This window comes from Ovis canadensis, chromosome 6 (genome assembly GCF_042477335.2).
Source record: "Ovis canadensis isolate MfBH-ARS-UI-01 breed Bighorn chromosome 6, ARS-UI_OviCan_v2, whole genome shotgun sequence".
In the NCBI taxonomy this organism is placed as follows: Eukaryota; Metazoa; Chordata; class Mammalia; order Artiodactyla; family Bovidae; genus Ovis; species Ovis canadensis.
The window spans coordinates 73,726,184-73,750,424 of NC_091250.1; the positions used below are offsets into that span (position 1 = coordinate 73,726,184).

Genomic DNA, 24,241 nt, shown 5'->3' on the forward strand with positions numbered 1-24,241 from the left:
GGAGTACTGGAGGGGGTTGCCATTTTCTCCTCCAGGGGATCTTCCCAACCCAGGGATGGAACCTGCATCTCCTCTGTCTCCTGCACCGCAGGCAGATTGCTTACCCATGGAGCCATGGCAAGCATAGTTTGAGGCTTTATGGGTTCTCATCACGTTCCTTAAAACCCTGTGCACACACTTCTTTGTTCTGCCCCTCCGCTGCGCTCCCCTCCCTCTTCTTCTGGCATTTCAGCGGTGATGGAAACCTTCCTGTCTGGAGGTTCCTAGTCCTCTTGCTAAAGCCTGCTATTTCACACAAGCCAGAGGTGGCAGGAAATCAGAATTCCTGACCATCTATTTCCCTTCTCCCCTAAGAACGCAGCTTCCTGTAGGGTCGTGTTTGGTGTGGATGGTGAGAGGACGTGGGACTGTCCTCCCCGTCTCCCTGCAACATGTCTCTTCTGCTCTGCATGACCCCTCGTGACCTCTCTGCTCACTTTTGCACAGGAAATGAGACTTTGACATTCAAGGCAGCTTCTTGTTCATTTTGAAGAGAGATGTATTTCTTAAACTCTGGATTTTGTTTTGCTTTCCTTGGCTCTTAATTAAATTTCTTTCCCTGTCAGATCCTAAGAAGGGAGTGGAGGAAATGGATGTCTTGGGGTCATTCCGAGTGTGGGAAGTGATCAGGCAGGACCTTTCATGGCGCCCTCTTGACTGAGCTGCTTTCCCAGTGGGGATGAGGGTGCTGAAGAGGAGAGCACCCGCGGACTGTGACCGTTCCTGTGTCCGCGTGTCCTCTGCTTTTCCGGTGCTCCCTCCCCCTCCCTTTAACTCCTCTGCCTCTCTACTTGCTGTTTAGTGGGAATTGTCCACCTGTTGGCGAGTCTCAAAGTCCTTCAGGTCAGTCTTCAGCTCCTGCTTCTCCACCTCGTCTTAGCCCCTCCGCCTCCTCGCCTAATTTTTTTAAGTACCTCAAACATAACCCGAGTGGAGAACAGAGTGGGAGTGCCGTGCCAAAGAGGTGAGCCGCCCGCGTGGAGTTCAGTGTCGGTGGTCTTCCCAGGACGGTCACGCAGAGAGGGCGTGCTGCATGTCCACGCAGGACCCCGGGGCCACCGCTTGTGTGTGTGTGTGTGTGCTTGTTTGGTTGTGCTTTTCTTATTTTCAGTCTATCATTTGAATCCATTTAATTTTGCCATTGATTGATTCCCTCAAAATTATTATGAAAACAATCTTGAGGGCAAGATGTGATACTTCTTTTCACATTCCCCTGCTCTGGTGTGTGTGTGTGCGCATGCGCACACACGTGCACGCACACACAAGCACACACACACGTTTAACGGCAATGTGCTTGATTATATAAGTTGCAATTTGTGCCATTTCAGAAACTTCCTCATTAATTTAGAAAACTCATTTTTCTGCCTTGAAAAGAAAGAATCACTTGGGATGATGGACTGAATTTTATTGCTGTGGTTTTGTTTTTATTTGGTCAAAATGCTTAAAATGAGATCTATCCTCTTAACACATTTTTAATGTATTCAGATATTACTAACTATATGGGCACTGCTTTGTAAACTGCAGGCACACTGTTGCACAGCAGATCCTTAGAATTTATTCATCTTGTGTAACTGAATGGGCTGATGTTTGTTAATTAGTTCATTGATTCTTTTCATTTAAAATAGTAGAATTTTATTTGACTGAAAATGAAAGTTAAATCTCATTTGTAAACTGTTTTTGACTTCTTACTTGCTTTAATTTTCTTATCATTAGATGTATAAAATGTGTCTTCTGTTTTGAAGGTTTTGTTTTTACAGTTTGTGTGTTTGTGTTTATCCTAAACTCTTTTTTCAACCATACTCTCAGCATCTCCTACCGTAATGCCCTGCGGAAAAAACTTCATTCCTCTTCCTCTGTGCCAAATTTTCTAAAATTTCTGGCTCCTGTAGATGAAAATAACACCTCTGACTTTATGAACACTCAAAGGTAGGGTTCAATTTAGATACATCAAGTCTGGGTGTATATGTTGCTTGTTAGACACACAGGGATTTTTTAGCTGTTCTTTTGCCATTTCCAAAATCATTTTCACTAGATATGTTATATCTTCTCTCTTACACTTTTTTCTTACTGAATGTAATTGAAAAAATATGGAGTCAACTTGTTACCAGTTTTGACTAGAATTAGTTTATTTATATTTTGTTATTTTCAGAAAATTAGAGAAAGTCTTAACCATTTCTCTAAGTGATAGGAGTATTTCTGGATAAGCATATGTGGCTGCCAGTAAATCAGTCAGGATGTTTGATCTGTAAGTTCAGGTGATCGTTCAGTTGTGGGAATGTATTCAGATGCAACCTACAAGGGTTCCCCAGGTTGTCCTATGAATGGGAAAAAACTTAATGATGGTTATTTATGTATATTGAAAAATACACTTTGTTTTGTCGTTTAAAACATACGGGTATTAAAAGTCATCATTAGCAAGTAGCTGCATCATTATTGCCCTTGCAGGTTCTGTGTAATCTATTTGTTTATTTGTTTTTTGAGGTAATGCTTGGAGACATAGGGCTCTGCTAAGGAGATCTCCCCGCACACAGACTAGGGGAGGTTGTGACCCTGGTGACGGCGCCCACCACCCCCCCCACCTTTAGGCCATTTTTCTTTTCTAAAGTGGCATCAAGAGAGGCCCAGTTGGAAGTTAAGGACCGTGGAGTGGAGTTCGTAATATTTTTATAATAAAAATAAATTAGGACATGTAACCATAGTCTACCATGAAGAGCACCCTTTCAGAAAGCAGTTCTGCAGGACTGCTGCCCCACCACCAGCTTGATTGACACCTGTGATTATCTAGTTATATTTGCTGGTACAGAGATAATTTATAATTTAGTGCTTGGTTGAAAAAGACAAAAAGTCAAGCTAAAATACCTGCTTGTATCTCCCCACCAGTCATAAATCAACTGTCTTTAATTTTAGGGACTTTGAGTCCAAAGCCGACCACATCAATGATGCCAACAGGACCCCCGTGAAGACACGGAGACACTCGTGGAGGCAGCAGATCTTCCTTCGGGTGGCCACCCCCCAGAAGGCCTGCGAGTCCCCCAAAAGATACGAAGGTGAGGCCCATCCCCGATGTGAGCCTGGATTCCGGCTTGAGTTTTGTGTTTGGTGAAAGAAGAGGTGAAATGAGATTTCAAGTTAAAGTCATCCCCCGATTTTAAAGTTCCCAGGTTAGGAAGTTCAAATGGCAATGCCTGTCACTGTTTTCAGAGGATCCCACATTCCAGGAAGCCTGTAATAACATTCAGCAGCTTACAACACCTTGTGTTACAAATAGTGCTCCTTCTGAGCCTTTGTGACTACCCCCACCCACCCCCCACCCCGGGGAGTGTTGGGAGCTCAGCTCGATGCCCCCACATCCTTCCTTCCCTTCCCAGTACGTTCCCAGGCTTATCCGTTTTCTCCCTCTGCAATCAAGGTGTCAGTTTACACCCTGCCTTAGCATGGTGGGTTTTTTAGGTACCCCCACCCCACTGGTCACACTTGTGCTGCTTTGTGCCTTGTTGATTGCTGTGCATCAGTCTGGCGTCACGGAAAGACTCTTTCTCATCATCTTTGTGCCCTCCAAAGAAATGCATGCAGACCTCAGAGATGCAATAAGAAGAATATCTCAGTAAAGTGAATCACATGAATTTTTTGATTTCTCAGTGCACATGAAGGTTATGTTTACACTGTAGTATAGTGTAGACATTACAGTGCAGTCTTTTAATGTGCAGTAACATTATGTCTAAAAAAAACACACATTCCTTAGCTAAAAAACCCCGATTGCTAAAGATGCTAACCATCATCTGATAATTCAAGGTTGCCACAAACATTCAGTCTCTAAACAAATGCAGTCTCTGTGAAGAACGGTAAAGCTAATAAGCACAGTAAAACAAGAGTAAAGCTAATAAGCACAGTAAAACAAGGTATACCTGTATGCGTGTCCATGGTAAGTCACTTCAGTTGTGTCCGACTCTTTGCAACCCTATGGACCAGAGCCTGTCAGGCTCCTCTGTCCATGGGATTTTCCAGGCAAGATTACTGGAGTGGGTTGCCATACACTCCTCCAGGGGATCTTCCTGACCCAGGAATCCAACCTGCGTCTCTTAATCTCCTGTGTCGGGAGGCGAGTTCTTTTCCACTCGCATTGCGAGTGGTATAGAATGTGCTAAAGTTTATTTTTAGGCTTTTGCATGTTGAGTTATAAGGTGAAAGGGGAGTTTAAATGAAGTTCCACTGACTAAAATTAAGATTTTTCTTTGCCCAGTGAGGTCATAAACTTTCAAAATAGATATTTGCTTTACTAAATATTCCTAATCAGAAAGTGTTACAGAAGCACAGGGAAACAGTCACTCTCCAAAGATTGCTTGAATTCCTCAGATTGCAAGATTGCCTGTAGTGTAGACTCACGCTTCTTTTTGTCTCTGAGGACACAGCCAAGGCTGATCTGAGGGTTTTCAGACTAGGTTCCATGTAACTAACTGTCTTGGGAGGAGGTGTGGCTGTTGGAGGAACCCTTGTTCCCTCCCCGCTCATTGTTTCTTCTCTCTTCCTCCCCACCACTTCCCCCAGAATTCTTAAGTGTTAATTTGGATCCTGAATCTTCTGCCAGATTAAACAAGAACCGGGTTTGGGCTCAGCTAGCTTTGTGATGTAAAACATGTAACTTCTTTTGTACTTAGGTCTTTGATTATAAAATGGTTACAGTAGTGTTGGCTCTTCCTATCTCATGGAATTACATAAAATTATAAATGTGAAAGTACTTTGAAAGCCTAAAGGCATGTCAAATGTAAAGTGGTAGCATTTTTGTTACCATTATTGAGTTTGGAGCACTGATGTGTTTAGGTTCCTATACCGATGTTTCCTGGCAGGAGCAGTGTAAGGGAACACTGGTTTTATTAATTCAGTGTGATTAAAAATTTTTTTTAGTAAATTGAGTTTATTTCAATCTATCATTTTAGAAAGTTTTAAAGATTTTATTTTCATGTTGTAGATTGCCTGCTAATGTTCAACAGCCAGATTGTGTAACCTAGTTCTCTCTTTTTAAAAAAATTCTTTTGTTAAAATTCTGAGGCAGAGGGGTCTGCTAGGGTAGGTGGCGATAGAAGGGTGGTGGCCATTTCACCAGGCAGATAAAAGGCACAGCTCCTGGTTGGAGCTCTGGCCTCTGAGGAAATATGGTGTCCTCAGGCCCCACCCTGGTGCCATTCTGCTCTGGTGTTGGAAATAACCCGAGTTTCTGGACAGGATGGACACTCCTAACTCCCAGTCAGTGTCTGGGGGGACCTGAGTCAGAAGGTTAGTCAGTGCTGGTGAGCACTCGGTCCTCTGGAGAACCCCAAGATAAACTGGGCGAGGAGACTGCACTGTGGGCAGCGTGAGCGCGTGCGATCCTGTGTCACCCCAGCACCTAGAAGAGGGATGGGAGGAACACCACTGTCTGGGTCTGAGTTCTCCCTTTGAAAGTGAAGCAGGAAACTATTATCAGTTTAGTCTGGGAATATTGTTAGAAATGGATATTTAACTCCATGTTATATTCTTACGATGGTCTTTGCAGGAGATAGCGTTTTTTGATGACTTTTGTTTTTTTGTTTTTTTTTTTTTTTGATGACTTTTGAACACTCTGAAACAGCTGGGCAGAAGCATGCAGGTGATGAGATGGGATCTGTGGTTATTGCCCCAGAGGTTATTGCCACACTGATTGAAATAAGGGAGTGTGATGTTTTTACTGACAGTGTGAAAAATGTTCCGAATTCATAATGTTAGAAAAAACCAGTGGTGCAAATGTGTCTGGTATAGTCACCACTCCTGTGTGGAAGTCACTCTGGTGGTCCCACTGGAAGCTGCTCTGGCCTCGGCCCCTCCACCGGGGGCCGCCGTGGAGCTGCTCACCCACATTTTCCTGCCGCTGGAGCTGTGGGGGACCTCTGGGCTGAGCAATCTGGGTTTTGACTGTCTGCGATCATGGTGAGCCAGTGGCCAGGCCTTCTGGCCGGGCTGCTGTGAATGGGCCCCATGCTGCAGAGGGCTCTTCCTTTCTTTGGGGGAGTGGAAGGTGGGGGCAGAGGGGAGAGGAAGGGACCAGAGGGAAGGAGCCCCAGGAGGGGACCCTGAGTTGTGATTTGTGATCGCAACCACAGAACAGCAATAACACCAGACATGGAGTTCGCTGACTGACAATAGGGCCCCCATGTGGCAGTGGCGGTAGTGTGTGGGGACTGGTGGCGCTCGAAGTGTGTGTGACATCTTTAGTGTATTCAGATGTGTAACATGTACCGACAGTGCGTTCAAACACTCAGCGCAGTGGCCAGGAGTGTGTTATGGGCCATGGACGCTGTGTGGAGCAGCCTGGCCCACTCTGGAGTGGCTCTAATGAGCTTCCTTAGATGGAGCCACATCCTGTCTCCCTGTGGTTCCATCCCTCCTTCCTCCTGGTCTCTGAGCCACACAGAATGCACTTGTTTGCACTTCCTTTCTTCAGATGACAGAGGGTCATGGGGGTGCTGCTTCCTCTGAAACTCTTCTCCAGGCTGACTGCCCTCAGTCCTTCGCCCCGGCACAGTGTTACTGCCGAGTCCCCTCTAATCAGAGTCCTGTCCCTGAGCATAGTCGGCCCTGAGGGACCCAGCACCCAGCTCCGCGTCCCTCCGTCTCCCACCCATGCAGCGCATTCCTCTCTAGGTATACAAGGTCACTTTCGTAGCCTCTCTCTGCTTTAGGTGATTAACTCACATTCTTGGCTCTTACCATATCTTGTCCCCTGGGGCGTGAACTGTTATTTCAAAATTGGACCGAGTCCCAGCTGGTCTTGATGGAGAAAGATTTCTAAGGCAGTGTTCATCTAGTTCACACCTGTGAAGTGTCACAGTGTCATCCAGTCCTTTGGGGGTGGTGCTGAAGCTCGTGCTGGTGGCCAGTGCGTTGTGGCAAGCTGTGTAAAGTTAACGAGGCTTGCCCTCGGTGTCTCTCTGTGATGGAACAGTACTACGCGCCGCAGGCTCTGCCTTCTGCTCCTTCGCCCCCGTCCTCACTGATCGTCAGGGCCCAGACTATGCAGCTGCTGTTGGCTTTCCCACTGTCTGCTGCAGGAAGGTGTCCCAGGGAACCTGATGCTGCCCTGGGTGACGGGCATGGCGCAGTGTCCTGGCCTCTCTGAGAGAGGCTTCTGCTTGGAACCCTCATGCTCGCCATGTGGGCTCCTTCCTGAGGCCTGTGCTTGGGCTGTTCCGTCTGCCTGGACTGCTTCCTCCCCGCCCCACCCCCCCACCCCCAAATCCCCACGAGTAACCCCCCACCTGCTTCAGATTATTGCTGAACATCATCTTTTCACTGAGGCTGCAGCAGCCACTCTACTTCAAGTTGCACCCCCATCCCTTCAGATATTCCTCGTCTCCTTACTGTGATTTTTTCCATAGCCTTTCTCACTTTGAAACATACTCTGGTTATTTGCTTAAGCATTATCTTTATCATCAGGTTCCTCCAGCCCCCAGGCTCCATGACTTCTAAGGGAAGACAAGTAGCCTGCTCAGATTCTTACAAACATAATACTTGGTCCTTAGTGATTTCTCAACTCCTTCCTTCTTCCTGCTTATGTCCTTTTTGCTCTTAACAGAATTAAGAAATGCTGTCTTGCCTGGAGAATCCCAGGGACGGGGGAGCCTGGTGGGCTGCCGTCTCTGGGTTAGCACAGAGTCGGACACGACTGAAGCGACTTAGCAGCAGCAGCAGCCTTTTAAATTATATGGTAGGAACTCTTCGTATAAAATATGAGAAGAGAAAATAAAAACACAACTCTTGAGTTGCTGTAATAATTAACACATCACACCCTTATTTTTGGCCAGTGCTCTACATGAGTTGTTTCCTTTAATTCCCAGTCAACCTTATGAAGGTCGGTGTTCTTATTACACCAGTTTCACAGATGAGGAAGCAGAGGCTTGGAGTGGGTGAAGTCACTTACCCAAAGCACAGAACTGGTGGGCAGGACTGGAGCCATGGGCCCGTGCCCCACAGCTCCCATGAAACCACACCCCAGCCGGGAAGTTGGGTGTGGCGCCGTGGGCCTGCTTCTCTCTGCGTGGGGTGTTTTCAGCCTGCCCCTGTGTCCCGTTGCTGGCCAGGCAGCAACACGTTTCAGAGCATTTTGACATAGAGACTTGCCTTCAGTTAATCATCTTCCTTCCCCACGTGTTAGCCCTGGGACTAGGGTGCGCTGGGAGGGAGGTTGATCTCTTTATATCTGTCTGAATTTTCTTCTGACAGATCAAGCATCTTTATCCTCTGCCATTGTCTGCTTCCCAGCCTTAAGGTGCAGAGAGCAGCGTTTCCACTGTGGCCTGGGACCACTTGGGCTCACATACCTTCTGTGTGTTTACCTCCAGCTATGAGACCTCCAGATCCACAGGCAGTTGAGGGCCCCAGAGATCACTGCATCAACCAGACCGTGCCAGGCAGAGTGCGTGCTATCGGGGTGCCCCTGGGTGTCTGTCCGCTCCACCTTGCGGGGGGCACCCGCGACAGCCCAGGTGTCTGCAGCCCATGGCATGAGAGACACAAAAGTCTGCTTATAAGGTGCGCTTAGCACATGCCTTTTACAATATTTTTGGTACTCAGAGCGACTGTGACTTCTTTGCATTTATATTCTGGTACTGCAAACTTCAGTTAAACAGGCAAGTTTAACCTTTCTTCAAGGTGAAAAAAAAAAAATTGAAACAGGGATATTTGTACTGTCCCATCTATTTTGTCCCACTTAGAAAATACTAATAAAGCAAACTCTTAATTTAAAAACCATGGTATTTGCAGAGCAGTAAGGATAAGTGAAGGATAAATAGAATTTTCTATAATTTGGGGGTTCTGATTTAAAAATTAAAAAAATTTTTTTGGCCACACCCCATGGCAAGTTGGGACAGGTATGGGTTCTGACCAGAAATTGAACCGTCTGCTTTGGAAGCATGGAGTCTCAACCAGTGGACCACCAGGAAAGTCCCCCTGATTTCTATAGATGGGCTAAAACCTGGAGAGAAAGCTATTGGTGACTAGGGAGTGTGACTCCAACTAAATATATTGTAAAGAGAGAGGAAAGGACAAGTCCAGGCAGTGTGGACAGAGGCGGGTAGATTAGACTGAGCAAATACTGCCTGAGAGTCAGCTTGTCGCATACTCAGGGGTGTGTGACTTTGTGCAAAATCCCTATGAAATAATTAAGTTGCAAGAATCTGAACTTTATGTTTGGAGACCTATCTGAAGTTGGTGGACAGTTATTTTCCATTTAGAAATTTACTTAGAAATATTTAGTAGATCCAGTATGCTGCTGTTGCTGCTAAGTCGCTTCAGTCGTGTCCGACTCTGTGCGACCCCATAGACGGCAGCCCACCAGGCTCCCCTGTCCCTGGGATTCTCCAGGCAAGGACACTGGAGTGGGTTGCCATTTCCTTCTCCAGTGCATAAAAGTGAAAAGTGAAAGTGAAGTCGCTCAGTCGTGTCCAACTCTTAGCGACCCCATGGACTGCAGCCTACCAGGCTCCTTCATCCATGGGATTTTCCAGGCAAGAGTACTGAAGTGGGGTGCCATTTCCTTCTCCAAGATCCAGCATAAATATTCCTAAATCCCAGGCTGTTTTTTTTTTTTTACTCAGACCAGTTGGTCTCTTGTAGGGATTCCCACTTGAAGTTATTTTAGCAGAGTCCAGCAGGGTGATTTCCATTCTGACCCCCAGAGGCAGTGGAGAGGATGGGGGCTCTCTGCTTTTCGGCTGGTAGGTCATGTCAGCAGCATCACTGCATCGCAGGGAAACTGCAGTAGAAGTAGGACCGTCTCCAGTTTGTGCTTGAAGACTTGGTGAGGCAGACTTCTTTGTGATAAAACAAACATAGGTAAATCATAAAGTGGAATACTAAAAGCTGTGTAGTGTTTCACATTTAAAGCAGAGTCCTCACTGATGCTCTGAATTTATGGCCACTCATGGCTGGTGCCCCAGGACCCCTAGGGAAAAAACGTTCTCTCTTTGTGTTACCCGTTCTTTGGGTGAAAGGTTTGTGAGAGACTGGGTATGTGGAAGGTCCATACTTGGTAAACTGTAAACTTGATGATTGAGGGTGGTGGTATGGGGTTCAGTGAAATCTGTTACAGGGCAGAGCCCTGAAGGTTGGATGTGTTTAAGGCTGCTTTTAGGGCAGACATAGCAGTTCCGTGTTGCTGATGTCTGTATAATGGCCCTTTGTCACTTCCAAAGCCTTCCCACTACTGGTCCCCACCACAGGCCTGCTCTGAAGGTTCAGGGGGCAGGGATACTGTCGTCCCCAGGCGGGAGTGAACATGCCTGTGGGTTATGTGGCTGTCTCTGGATCATGACCTAGAACAGCACTTCACACACTGCCATTGTGCTCAGAGGCCTCTGGTGATCTCAGCAAAGGCCGATTCTGGTGCCTGGATCTGGGTGGGTCCAGAGGGCAGTTTGTGACAGGCTCCCTGGTGATACTGACGATACTGGTCCACTGTGAGTGGCAGGCACTTAGAACAAGCGCCTGTGGTCCATCCAGCCCAGACCGTCTAGCCCTTGGTCAGGACTCCCGTGTGTGTGTGCTCCTGTAGATGGCCCAAGGCGTCACCCACATGTGTCGGACCTCAGATAGATCTAGGTCATAAGTGACCTAGATTTTTTGAGAGGATTTGTGCTGCCTGGAGACGCAAAGAGTTGATCTGGTGGGAAAATGGAGTGATACAAAACATGTGGTAATAGGGATAAAGAAGACTCTGACAGCGTGCCAAGTGAAGCTGAACATACGGCATCTGCCTCGTCCCTGCTGCTGCACTTGCAGGCCAGCTTTGTCTCCTGGGCGGCAGCCGGGCACAGAGACTGCGCAGGAGTTTGCTTTCTTAGCTGTGGGCTCTGACCTAATCGTCAGGTCTACAAAAAATGCTGAAAATCAACTTTTGACTAGATGTTCGGTAGTAGAAATACTCCATGGTTTTTCCTCCTAGTACTTCATACAAAAAAAGCCACAATTCTTTGTTGTTAAGAAATGATTTTTTAGGTAACTCCCAACTATGGAATGGGGGGAAATTCCTTTACTTACCTCTGTGTGCCAAGGAACAATTTTAGTCTTGGTTCAGTGCCTTTCATTTAAGCATTTCAGGTTATACTGTGCATTTACCAATTTTGCCAACAATAGAAGCAGTCAAATTTTTACATGTCTTATTTAAAAAAAAGGAAAAGGAAAACTCATCTAATATGGATCAGACTTATTGATTTGAAACCCATTGTATAAGTAAATAATCCAGTGAAGCTGAAGTTCAAAGGATTTTTGTGTTGTGAATATAGCTGTGTCAATATGCCTAATTTATGACACAGTTAAATCAGTTGGAGTAGATATTAGGTGTAACCAGTAATGGCAAAACCAAGGAGTATAATCAGAATCTTCGTTATGACTATTTTATGATGTGAAAAATGTAGAAACTGTTGTATTACTATGATTTATTTTCTATTGTTCATGGCAAATTTTCAAGAATTTATATGCCACTGGGAAATTTTAACAGATGGTAAATAAGTAGAGTGACTGCAAGTAGGACTTAACTGGAACCCGTAAGCGCCACGGTGACCGTTGTTTTGACCCCTGGTTCTCGGCACTCACTGTGCGTCAGTCACGTGGGGAGACTTGGCGTGTGGACCACACCTGCCCCTCTGTGCTCCTCGTATCAAGGGCTGGCGATGGGCCTTGGGCTTGAATCTTCCTGTCTTTGTAAACCCACCCAAAACATCCTAACTGTGGGGAACCGCTGTTTTAGTTAAATGTAAGAGGATGGCTGCAAGGAGATCCAACCAGTCCATTCTAAAGGAGATCAGCCCTGGGATTTCTTTGGAGGGAATGATGCTAAAGCTGAAACTCCAGTACTTTGGCCACCTCATGCCAAGAGTTGACTCATTGAAAAAGACTCTGATGCTGGGAGGGATTGAGGGCAGGAGGAGAAGGGGACGACAGAGGATGAGACGGCTGGATGGCATCACTGACTCCATGGACGTGAGTCTGAGTGAACTCTGGGAGTTGGTGATGGACAGGGAGGCCTGGTGTGCTGCAATCATGGGGTCGCAAAGACGTGACTGAGCGACTGAACTGAACTGAAGAGGACGACTTGAGACACTGTCGCCGCTTGGTGGCAGTGTTGCTCCCTGTGTCTTGCTGGCCCTTCTTTCTTTTTCCAATCCCAGGAAAGCGTGCTTTCTTTTTTCCCCGTGTTTTTGTTTTTGGTCTTGTTTTTGTTATAGTACGTACCTTCCTCGCTGATTTGCAGCTTATTTGAATGAGGAGAGTACCTTCTGAAATCGAGATGTTTTTCTTTCATTTTCCACAAGGTTTTAGGGAGTGGGCAAAACAAGGAAGAGAAAAATAGTCCCTGATTGCCAGAGACACAAGACTTTCTAAGATTGTTCTTAACCTACTTTCCATATAATTTTGCTTTTCCGTGGTCAATACAGACTAGGTTCAAGATAAAATACTGCACACTGGGAATGGACTGTTCATGAATTTCAATAGTTTGAAGCTACTAGATTTTTCTCCTTTAATTGTGCTTTTTGGTACATCATTATAGGTGGGGAAGCCACAGTGAATGGCCAGACTTGACCTCAGTCTGCTGTTTTTGAGGCCTCATATCAGTTGTAAATTAGCCTGATTGAGCCTTTCCTGGTCAACCATTGGCATTTAAACAGTCAGTCCTAACGCTTTATGCAGAGGTTGGCTCTAAGGGTTGATGGAGATGCAGAGACAAAATTTCAGTCTCTGCTGTTGGTAAGAAGGGGACAGAGGGCCAAGGGCTTGGGTACCCAAGGTCCTGGAGTCGGGAGACCGGGGTGTGAATCCTGCTTACAGCACCCTGGAAACTCCTCCTCAGGGCTCATCTAACTCTCAGAGCCTGTGCGCCTTCAGGATTAGAGTCCAGAGTCAAAGATCTTGATTTGTCATCCTAGAACTTTAATCTGTGGATACTGGGGAGCCACTGACATTTGTAAAACAAGGAAATGGTAGGTAGTATGAAACTGTTCTCAGGGGGATATAATCTGTAGATATACCTGAACTTGAAACAGCCTCAAAATTGGGGCAGGACTAGGGTGAGGCAGTCAGGTGCTCTGAGTGCAAAATTTAAGGAGGCAGTCGCTTTTAGGGTCCTGCAAGTATGGACCCTGTGCGCACATGACCCTGACAGTGAGTGCCTCCTTTATATTTTGCATCCTAGGGGCCCACCTTCCTCACCCTACTCCTGGTCTTAGGTGGGTGTACACTGCCTCCCTACAGCCAGGACACCGCTGCCTGGGAACTTTAGATTAGCTTAAAGAGGAGTCCTTGGCGAGAAACTCATGTTTCGGTGTGTGTTTTTTTTTTAAGGCTTTATTGAGCTAAAATTCATATACAGTTCACCCATTTAAAGTATACAGTATATTTTTCTGTATTTATAGGGTTGTGGAACCATCGCTGCAGTCTAATTTTAAAATACTTTTTGTCCCCCAGACAGAAAGCCATAGCTGTCACTTTCCAAAACCACTCCCCTTTCCCCTAAACCCGAGACAACCCCCCATCATCTCTCTGTCTGTAGATCTGCCTGTTCTGGACATTGTATGAAAACAGAATCGTGCGGTATGTGATGTGTCTAGCGGTGTTTTCAGGTGCATCGTGTTATGTGCGTACCGGCGCTTCATTCTTCTGTACGGTCAGTTACTACTCCATTGTATAGACGGGCCTCGAATACAGTCACTTACCTTCCAGCTGTAATGCGCCTGTGAACTTTCATGTTCTTAGTGTTGTGCGGTCACGTACTGAGAAAGGGTTTTAATGGTGAGTATGGAAGCTCCTTCTCTGGGGGGTTTGAGTTGTCACTCGTAATTCTGACCTTGGGGATGGTTAGGCCAGTGAGGGTAGGTGAGCTTCCGTAATGCTGGCCTTGTTTGCCTTTCTTCCCTTGCGGACTGAGGCGAGAGTGCAGGGGCGGGGGGACTCTGGTGTTGCCCCCAGAAGCACCTGGGAAGGTGAGGGTGGGGCTGCCTCCGTCGGGGATCCCGCTCTCCCATTCCAGGTCAGTGACATTGGCCCAGGGCTGCATTTCTTTCTACCATCCTAGGACTGTGTGCCCGGGATCCCTTGAAGAAGTTACGGAAACACAGAATGCTGTTCCTCATTCCTGAAGTTTCTTGATGGAGCCTAAGGTTGTGCAATGCTTTCAAGTTCTGGGGACCACACTCTGAGGTCCTCTGGATGTCGCAAGCTGCAGCAGCTGATAGGCAGGGGTACATCCTATTCTGATTTAAACTCATGCCAAAAAGCCTTGAGTGGTTGTTAGTAAAATAAGTGAATTGAAAATTAGAAATATATTCTATGGTGGATTATGAAATAGCCAATAAATCCCATCTTGTTTGCAATAAAACTCACCAAACATCAATAATAGCCATTGTAATTATCCTTATCATGTATTGAGCATTAGTGTTGGCACTTTCAAAGAGTTAGATGGTAATTCTCACACTGACTCTATGCAGTCAGTACTATGCCCGATATTTTCAAGGAGAGGAGGCTAGCAATATTGAATAACGTGCCCATAGCTCCATACACTTAGTTCTCACAGCTGCGATTCCAGTCAAGCTGTGCTGTGCTTAGTTGCTCAGTTCTGTCCGACTCTTTGCGATCCCATGGACTGTAGCCCACCACACTCCTCTGTCCGTGGAGATTTTGCAGGCAAGAATACTGGAGTGGGTTGCCATGCCCTCCTCCAGGGGATCTTCCCAACCCAGGGATCGAACCCAGGTCTCTTGCACTGTAGGCAAATTCTTTACTGTCTGAGCCCCCAGGGAAGCCTAAGAATACTGGAGTGGTAACCTATCCCTTCTCCAGGGGATTTTCCTGACCTCAGAATCAAACCAGGGTCTCCATCATTGTAGGCAGATTCTTTACCAGCTGAGCTACCAGGGAAGCCCCCAGTCAGGTTGGCTGTACTCTAAATCCAGTCTCTTAATCACAGTATGGAGCTCTTGATGGTTTTAGGAATAAATTATCAAGAGTTTTGATTGGTTTACTCACTGAAGTTAGTGTCTGTGTAGTAATAAGCTGCCTTCGAGTGAAAGAACAGTTCTTATGTGGAAAGTATTCTAGAATTAAATGTTGTTCAGTCGCTCAGTTGTGTCTGACTTTGCGACTCCATGGACTGCAGTATGCTAGGCTTCCCTGTCCTTCACCATCTCCCGGAGTTTGCTGAAACTCATGTCCCTTGAGTCAGTGATGCCATCCAAGAGTTAAGAATTAAATGTTAACTCTTGTTAATACAGTGCATGTTTTGGGCATTATTTACTGGTAACTCTAATTTGTGAAAAACAGAATCAGAGTCTTCTTAGTTGAATGGTTTCTATTAAATTCATTTATTTAAATGAAAAAAATGTCCCTGCTGGAGGGAGTGAGGCAGGGCGGTCCCACCAGATGTGACCAAGCAGCCCCAGCCTTAGAGCTGTAGGCACACTCAGCACACTCCTGGTTTTGTAAAATTCAGAGAGAAAGCACAGGGATACGTTGAAGTGCTTCCTGAGTGGATTTTTTTCCAAGTGAATTTGTTTTATCACTTTCATGTAAGTGAAAAATATTTGCAGAATAAGTACTAACAAGATTTTAAACATCATTCACCAAAGTAGGAACACTGTAATTACAGTCTTATATGATTCTGAAAATGGCTTGGAACCCCAAGTACACATTTTATACTTGTGAGAATAGTGGGTTTCCCACAGAAAGTTGAAGTCTTGTGCTTCACTTCCTGTCCAGGTGTGTTAGCTTAGGAACTTTCGATTAGGGACTCTCTCTGGCGATGAGAGGCTATAGTCTTTCCTCAGTGGTTTGGTTTTTGGAATCTTCTTGCAGTAGCATCTTCCCTGAACAGTTATGGAAGGGACATTTTTCTTTTTCCTCTTGGTGTCCTGTTGCCAAGGCTTGGGTGGGATATACAAACAGTTGGCTGTTTCTGTCCCACAAGGCTTCAGATCATGGGGCTTATTAGATTAGAAGCCAATGGTGAGGATACCTGCATTAGCAAAGGGGTATATCTTCTGTTTCTGTTTGCACAATGGCTGGTGTGGTTTTGGTTCACCATTCTCCCTAAGAGAGATCTCTGCACTGCCTCTTGGGAGTTTTCTCCAGTTGTCCCTAACGCTGCTGTCTCAGTCACACCTGGTGTCTGTCCCAGTGTGTCGCAGGCTGTGCACCGTTAGACCAGATGTTTCAGCAGCACATGGCAAAGTTACCGGGTTTTATTCATTTGTACGGCCGTTTCTACCATGTTCAGCCCCTCCCTTCCAGGTACCAGATTTTTGACATCACTTAGAGATTGCGTCTGACTGAATGTACTGGAGATCCTGCCACACTGGTGTAACTGGGGGTTCGGGGAGAGAGGTAGGTTTATTTTTCTCATGTAACAGGAAGTCTGGATGATGATAAGGCAAGGTGGGTCCCTGGCTCCGTGATGTTCCCAGGAGGCTGGGGTCCTTTCTACTTTTCTGTTTCATCCTCTTGAGTGCCTCCTGGTCACAGCGCGGTTGCTCCACCTTGGGCTTCCCCTACAGCTCCGAGCAGAGTGCAGGAGCAAGCGGTGAGGACAGCAGAGTGATCCCTCCCTATCAAGAGAGCAGGCTGTTACAGAGTCCCTGGAAGACTTCAGTGTGCGTCCTGGTCACTGTGACTACATGGCAGCTGGGTGACACTGGCTCTTGGCTGAGCAGGTGGCCACCTTGTGCGATGCGCTCCGCATGAAGGGTAGAGTGGACGTGGAGGGAGCCTTGCCTGGGCCGAGTGTTTCTCCCCCACTGGTGTGCCGTCCTGCTTCATGCAGTGCAGAAGCTCCTCCCCCTGCACCCTGGCACTGACCAGTTCCTCATCCTTTCCGTCCGTCTGCTTCCACGTCACCAGGACTTCTTTTCTCTCAGGCATGGTCCGTTTCTGCTTTCCCACTGTTCCTTAAGGTTTGTGTTTGTCCCTGTTAGACTGGTGCTTGCTTTGTCTTGTGGTTCCTTGTCCCAGCCTTCAGATCCGTACTGTCCAGCATGGTAGCCGCTAGCTATGTAGAGCTGTTTAAGCCTGAACGTAGACGTTTAATTCCACACCCTCACCCCATTTCAGGTGCTCAGCAGGCGCGTGCGGCTAGTGGCCATGTGTTGGAGAGCACAGCTCTGCCCTCGTGCACCTCTCTTGGGCCCCTCGGAGGTCTTCCTTTGCCCTGACTCCTCTCGGAACCGCAGGGACGGTGCTTTACAGGTGGTGCTTGTCCTGTGTGCCCTCTTCACTCAAGGAGTAGACTTCGGGCTGAGGAAGGCTATTCTGCAACTCACCTTGCTTCTAAAATGATTGTTACTGGGTATATAGGAGGTGAGTCCACTGCTTTCCAGGAATCTTGAAAGTAAGTCAGAACTTTGAAAGTTGTCCGTTCCACATTCCTTATTTTCCAGATGAAGAAGCAGACTGAGAGAGAGAAGGGGACCCACTTAAGGTCAAACAGATGGTCAGTGGTAGAATGAACTAGAATTGTGGTTCTCTTTACACTAAACAAAACCTAATCGATTAGTATCGCCAGTCTGTTTTCCCTAATTAAGTTCTGCTCTTGCTTTTTCTCTCTAGCTAGTTGAGTGAGCAGCAGCAGCCAGAACTAGCTTCTGGAGAGAAAGTTGTTTCTCACTCTTGGCTGTCCTCAGAGGCCCACTGCACAGATGCAGTGCTCAGAGGATGCTCAGAAAGCAGATGAGTATTAGCCTGTCTTAGTCAACCAATGATCACTTAGTTGCAAGAATTAGAGTATGACTCAAGCAAGCTTAATCAGAAGGCGGCTCATAAAAATCAGGAAAAGCGCAAGAGCCAGGAACTAGGTCACTGTCAGGAACCCAGGAAGTCTCTCTGACTCCCTCTCTTTGGGGTCATGTAATTTTTCTCTTTTTCCTGGTCTCCTCTTCATTCTTCATACCAGCCTTCCCAGCTTGTTTGTCACTGTAGTCAGCCAGCCCCCGAGTCCATATGACTTCTAAGCTCCAGAGGCATCCAGTTACTGGCTGCCTATCTGTGTTTTACTCTAGATTTTTCCCGGAGCTGACTGGCCCAACTCATGGTAGCTCATCCAGGAAGGGGTTGGGGGAGCCTGGTACCAGCCCAGCAGTGGGGACCCACCCAAGGTATCACCTGGGCTGTGGGGAGGAGAGGGCACAGCCTCCAGTCACCACAAGTCTATGTGTTCTTGTTAATTATACTGCTCACCCACCAAAGGCAAAACCAGGACAGTGGAAGTAACAGGGGTTCACTAGCTTGTTAACAGTTAATGGTCATCTGAAAGTAGGTGAAATTGTGTGTGGGTAAGTATGTAAATTTCTTACTACCAGAAGTACTGGGATGGAAAGAAACTGAGTAATTTTCTGTGAAAGATTTCTCTGCTGGGGATGTGGCTTGATTGATATATTTACCCAGTAATAAAAATTTGGAATTCTTAAAGAAAATAGTTTTCATGCAACTGAACAACCAAAAGTGGTCAGGGTCCCTGGAGGAGGTAAGGCTGGTGAGCCATGCTGAGCTCCCTGTGGACCTCAGATACACGGTGTGTGTGAGAGCCAGCCTCCGGGCCCTTTTGGTGCTACACCCTTTGGGGGCTTATTTCTGAAACCCAGTTCCAGCTCTGTGAGGCAGGGACACTGTTGTGGCATGGTTCTGCCACCTGGCACAGGGCTTGGTTCATAGCTGGAGCTCAGTTTCTGCTGGGTGCAGGGCTTTACGATTTTGGAATGTTGACCAAATATGGGTATTTTATTGTTAGCTACTCAGACTGTGTAAAAAATAATATATACATGGAAAAAAATACAAAGAAAGCATACTGATACTCTGTATAAGTTTTCACAAGTTTTAGCTATCAGTGATGTTTTTCCCATTTCTCTTTTTCACTTTTATGATGTAGTGACATTTTGGTGGTAGGCAAAACGTTTTTTTTAAGTAGTCAGTATGTATTTAGCCTTATGGAAGTTAAAATGGAAGCACATTTCTATCACAAATCATGATGGCAGTGAGTATTCAGATTTATTGGAAATGGACGCAGTTATAAAATCACTTCTCTTTTGTGGGCTTAAGCTACAGGTCATCATTTGGCAGTTCCCCACCGCCCTTCTTCTATTGAATTATTAGACTTGGCATGACCAGGAATGTGCCTTGAGAAACTGGCAGCCTTTGCAGCAATCAAGCCTAAAGGTTAGAGATTCCCAGTCTTCATTTGAAGACTTCTTGACCTTCCCGCCCCTGCTGTCACCTGTCTCAGACACCTCTGCTCCCAAGGGGCCACTTACACTACTGCTCACCTACCCGAGAAGGAGCTCCCAAAGCACCTTGTTTCCCAATGCTGACTGAGATTTCAGATTTCTCTGGTCCCAGCAGAGATAAGATTTCAGGATATTTATAGTCTCGGAAGAAAAGCTATGACAAACCTAGACAGCATATTAAAAAGCAGAGACATCACTTTGCTGACAAAGGTCTGAATAGTCAAAGCTATGTTTTTTTCCAGTAGTCATGTACGGATGTGAGAGTTGGACCATAAGGAAGGCTGAGTGCTGAAGAATTGATGCTTTTAAACTGTGGTGCTGGAGAAGACTTTTTAGAGTTTCTTGGACAGGAAGGAGATCAAACCAGTCAATCCTAAAGGTAGTCAGTCCTGAATATTCATTGGAAGGACTGATGCTGAAACTCCAATACTTTGGCCACCTGATGGGAAGAGTCAACTCATCGGAAAAACCCCTATGCTGGGAAGGATTGAAGGCAGGAGGAGAAGAGGGCAGCAGAGGATGAGATGGTTAGACGGCATCATTGACTCAAGGGCCTTGAGGTTGAGCAAGCGCCGGGAGATGGTGAAGGACAGGGAAGCCTGGCATGCTGCAGCCCATGGGATCACAGAGTCAGATGTGGCTTAATGACAACAACATAGTTTCAGAGCATAGTTTGGAAATTGATTTTAAAAATAAAATTTAAATTAAGAAATATAAAACCCATGAAACCTTTGCTTCTATTTCTGGTAGCATAAAAGATACTGCATTCTCTCATCTCCGATTGCTCTTTACATACAACTGGAAACTATTTTTCTGAAATTGTAATTGATACATTATTCCAAATCAGTGTGTTCTATTTCTAAAGTAGCATAATTTGTTAAAACTTAAACTCTATGGTTGAAGTCATATTAAGGTTTCTGATAATATTTTTTTCTTTTTTCCTGAAAAAGTAATGTCAGTGATACAGAAAAGCCAGCATATCATGGTGTCTGTTTGTAGTGGCATAGTGACCCAGGTCATCTCCCTCTAGATGCCTCTCCATGGAGCTTTTGCTTTTGGCTTTTGCCTTCTTATGTACCCACATTAATATCAGCTCTAGGTCACTGCCACAGTCCCTGGCTATCCCACCCTTAGCCTCCCCCTTTGGTTGTGATCCATAACTTTCCTACCAGCTGTGGGTCAGGAATAATTTCATTATCATCCTTTTGCTACTTCACTTTTTCTGGATTGGTGTAGTTCTGTCCCCATTTTCTTTGGCACATGTGTCTGCATTGGTTTTCTCCTTAGATTACAGACTTTTGGATGGTGGGTAAAAAGGCTTTTTTATTTTTTGTTTAAATACTTCCTACTCCTGTTAGAATACTGAGTTCTGTGGAGCTTACCAGAGTCTCCTTGATATTGTTGGTAGTTTAGATTATTTGGAGCTTTTCATGTTAGAAGGACTAGGGGTTCTTAATTCAGCACCTCATCTTCCAGATGAGAAGACTGAGGCTCAAAGACCATCATGCTCACAGGAGCCTTCCTGCGCGTTGTGTTTAGGATGGTGTTCAGGGTCAGCAACTTGGTTTTGGCCAGTCCCAGAGCATCCTGGTTGGAGCCCTGGAGCAAATGGGCCTGGTCTGCAAGTGCCCTGTTGCTTCTCCCCTCTAGGACCTCGGGCCTGCTACCACACCGTATTCCTCTGTAAGAGGAGTGAGCTTTAACTGTCCCCCTCTGCGAGAGGCAGTATTGCGTAATGAATGCAGGGCTTACATGAGGCAAACGTACATGCCCTGGAGAACCCTCACAGGTCTGTGGGGCAGAGACAGGGCCTGGGAATGTTGTGGTTTCATGATTCTGAATTGGAATGACCTTTGGGAGGATATCCTGGAATCTCAGATCTTCATTTTACATCAGCACTCCTTCCATGTACACCTGCCCTTTCTGAGTTGTCAGTTTTAAAAATGGGCCCAGTGGTCCTTTGTTTTCTTGATATGTTGTGAGGCAGAAGCAAGTGAAACTCAGGGCCAGCTGATGACTCCTGTTGTAAGGCATCTACCTGCAAATGCCTTCTGGCTGCTTGGGGGAATTACTGAAGTGAAGTGAAGTCGCTCAGTCGTGTCCGACTCTTCGCGACTCCATGGACTGTAGGCTACCAGGCTTCTCTATCCGTGGGATTTTCCAGGCAAGAGTACTGGATTGGGGTGCCATTTCCTTCTCCAGGGGGTCTTCCTGACCCAGGGATCAAACCCAGGTCTCCTGTATTACAGGCAGACGCTTTACCCTCTGAGCCACCAGGGAAGACCTGGTGGGGGGATTAGGGTTGTGAATAATTTCCGAAGTGATTGACTGGAGAATTGGCTGTAACATCCTGCTTAACAGTGTGGATTTTCAAAAAATGGTTTTAAATTTTGAATTGTGGTTAAAAAACCCACCACGTAACACAAAATATATCATCTTAAGCATTTTTCAGTGTATAGTTGTTAAGTATATTCACATTGTTGTGTCTTGGGCCTGTAGGACTTTCTAAACTTGCAAAACTGAAATTCTGTACCCTTGAACAGTAGCCCCCATTCCTCCTCCCCGCCTCCCCTGCCAGCCATCACTCTACTTTCTATGAGTTCGATTACTTCAGTTACCTCATGTCAGTGGGAATCATACAGTATCTGTCCTTCTGGGACTGGCTTCTTTTACTTAGCATAGTGTTCCCAAGGTTCATCCATGTTAAAGCATATGGTAGGATTTCTTTCCTTTTTAAGGCTGAATACTATTCCATTATATGTATATAGTTTAGTTTAGTATAGTTTAACTGTTCATCTGTCAGTGGCTGTTTAGGTTGTTTATATCTCTTGGCTGGTGTGCATTGAACATAGGTATGCGGATATCCTTCCACGATCCTGCTTTCAATTCTTTTGGCTGTGTACCTAGAAAAGGAATTGTGGGCCAATGCGGTAGTTCTGTTTTTAATCTTTTGAGGAACTGCCATGCTGTTTCCATAGCTGGGGCGCCACTTTATGTTCCCACCAGCAGTGCCCAGGAGTTCCAGTTTGTCCACGTCATCACCAACGCTTTTGTTTTCTTTTTTTTTTGGAATAGACATCCTGATGGATACGAAGTGATATCTCGTGGTGGTTTTGATTTGCGTTTCTGTAATGATTAGTGATATTGAGCATCTTTTCATATGCTTGTTGGCCATTTGTGTATCATTTGGGAGAAATGTCTGTTCAAATCCTTTGTCCATTTCTAAATTGAGTTGTTTGATTTTTTGTTGTTGCTGAGTTGAAAGGAATGAATTTTAAAATCAGACCGTTCTTGGCTTCAGTCCCAGCCCCTCCATTTGTGAGCTGTTTGACCAAAGGCAGTTGCCACAGAATCCTCAGCGATCTCATGGATATGGTAGTAGTACCCACTTTATAGAGTTAGGGATGTTCGGCAACCTCTGAGGAAGGACCCAAGAAATGGGAGCTAGTGCTCCATGATAGAGTGGTCTGTTCCTAAGAGGGTTTTGAAGGAAATGAAAATAGCTGCCTTCTCAGTCCCCTCCACAAATGACAGCCGCTTTTAATTCCACCCCCACCACCTTCCCTTTGATCATCACTAGACGTCCAGGACCAGCGAAAGGTTGTGCGAGGACAGTCTGAGACTGTGTTATATGGAAGACACTCACATTACCAAAAAGAACATCTGGCATCCTGGGCCGTGCACTGGTGGTTTGCACAATGGCTTCAGCTTTTTGGCAGAATGCTTGTCATCGTCCAAAGTCACAGCCAGAGGAAACCTGGGTCCTTAGAAACCTGCTCCACCCCAGGTGCCATCTCACGGAGCAGCCCTGTGCTCTCAATTGAGAGAGGGAAAAACCACGGGCCAGTAGTGCCGATAGATGCAAGGGACTGGTTTCTTTTCAAACTCTCTTGATGAGAGAGACAGAGGCCAGGAATCATGAAGAAATTAGTCACAGGTGCCTCACTCTTTAAAATCATCCTGGCAAGAGGTTAGACAGCACGTGGCTTTCAAGATGTCCTGGAAGTTGACAGGTGCAGTGAGCTGTGACCTGGCCGACCACGCCCACGGTTGCCAGGCTTCAGAGGGTTGATTTCCCCCTGGGGCTGACCTTCCTTGGAATTAAACTGAGTGTGCCTTAGCTGGTTTCTCTGTGTTCTGCCAGGATGTTTCAAAAAGTATCTGTTCTCTGGAGTGGCAGGTAGGTAAGTCTTGACCAAATTGCCTTGTTTGTTCAAGCTCAGCAGTCAGTTTCTCCCCTCTCTGTTTTGTCCTATGCGTATGTAACACCTTTCACTTCTTACTCCCCAAAACTCTTCAGTGTGCGGACATTTATCACATTCAGTGATGGTCAGAGGATTTCAGTTTCCCCTTTAATGAGTTTTTGGGCACAGTAAATCATGGTAATAGTCTTAAAATTTGCTTACTACAACATCAGCTTTCAAAGAACATTTGAACTTGATATGTCCACTTTAAGTTATGTGATTTATACACTGAGGAACTGTTTGAAATCTATTGAAGTTTTGAATGAGTATCAGTGTACTGACTCAAGGGCAGGGAGACATCTCAGTGATCGTATAGTTTTCCATTTTCTAGTTGAAAACATCAAAGCTCAAAACTTGACTAAAGCCAAAACCCAAGTTTCCCCACTGCCCAAGGGTTGTGGATTCCCAGGAAGAATGCCACCTCCCAGGCTGATTTCTCTCAGGACACAGCCCTTATAAGGAAGGCAGTGAGGCTGGGGCTTTCCAGGTGGACAGGTCACATTTCCACATATAACCCGATGAGCATTGTGTGGGGTTGGGGGAAGGACTGGGCTCACTATTTTAAACTTCTTATTTCATACCATGGACTTCCCCATCCCCTCTCCCCAGAAAGGCACAAAAGTATTTCCTAAATTTTTAAGTCATGAGCTTCCTTTCGTGGATTCCGACCTTAGATCACAGCCAGATAAG

General features: G+C 46.0%; 1 protein-coding gene across 18 annotated transcripts in view; it reads left to right on the forward strand.

Moving 5' to 3' along the window:
* Window positions 1–24,241, forward strand: part of TBC1D1 (TBC1 domain family member 1) — a 228,057-nt gene that overhangs the window by 136,847 nt on the left and 66,969 nt on the right. For 7 of the 18 annotated variants that reach the window (XM_069593836.1, XM_069593837.1, XM_069593843.1 and 4 more), the window contains one exon: window positions 2,947–3,086. In XM_069593836.1, coding sequence (XP_069449937.1) covers window positions 2,947–3,086 — 140 coding nt within the window. Of the gene's footprint in view, window positions 1–841; window positions 1,004–1,845; window positions 1,966–2,946; window positions 3,087–24,241 lie in introns of all 18 variants that reach the window. The other 11 variants (XM_069593832.1, XM_069593833.1, XM_069593838.1 and 8 more) reach the window with 2 other exon arrangements.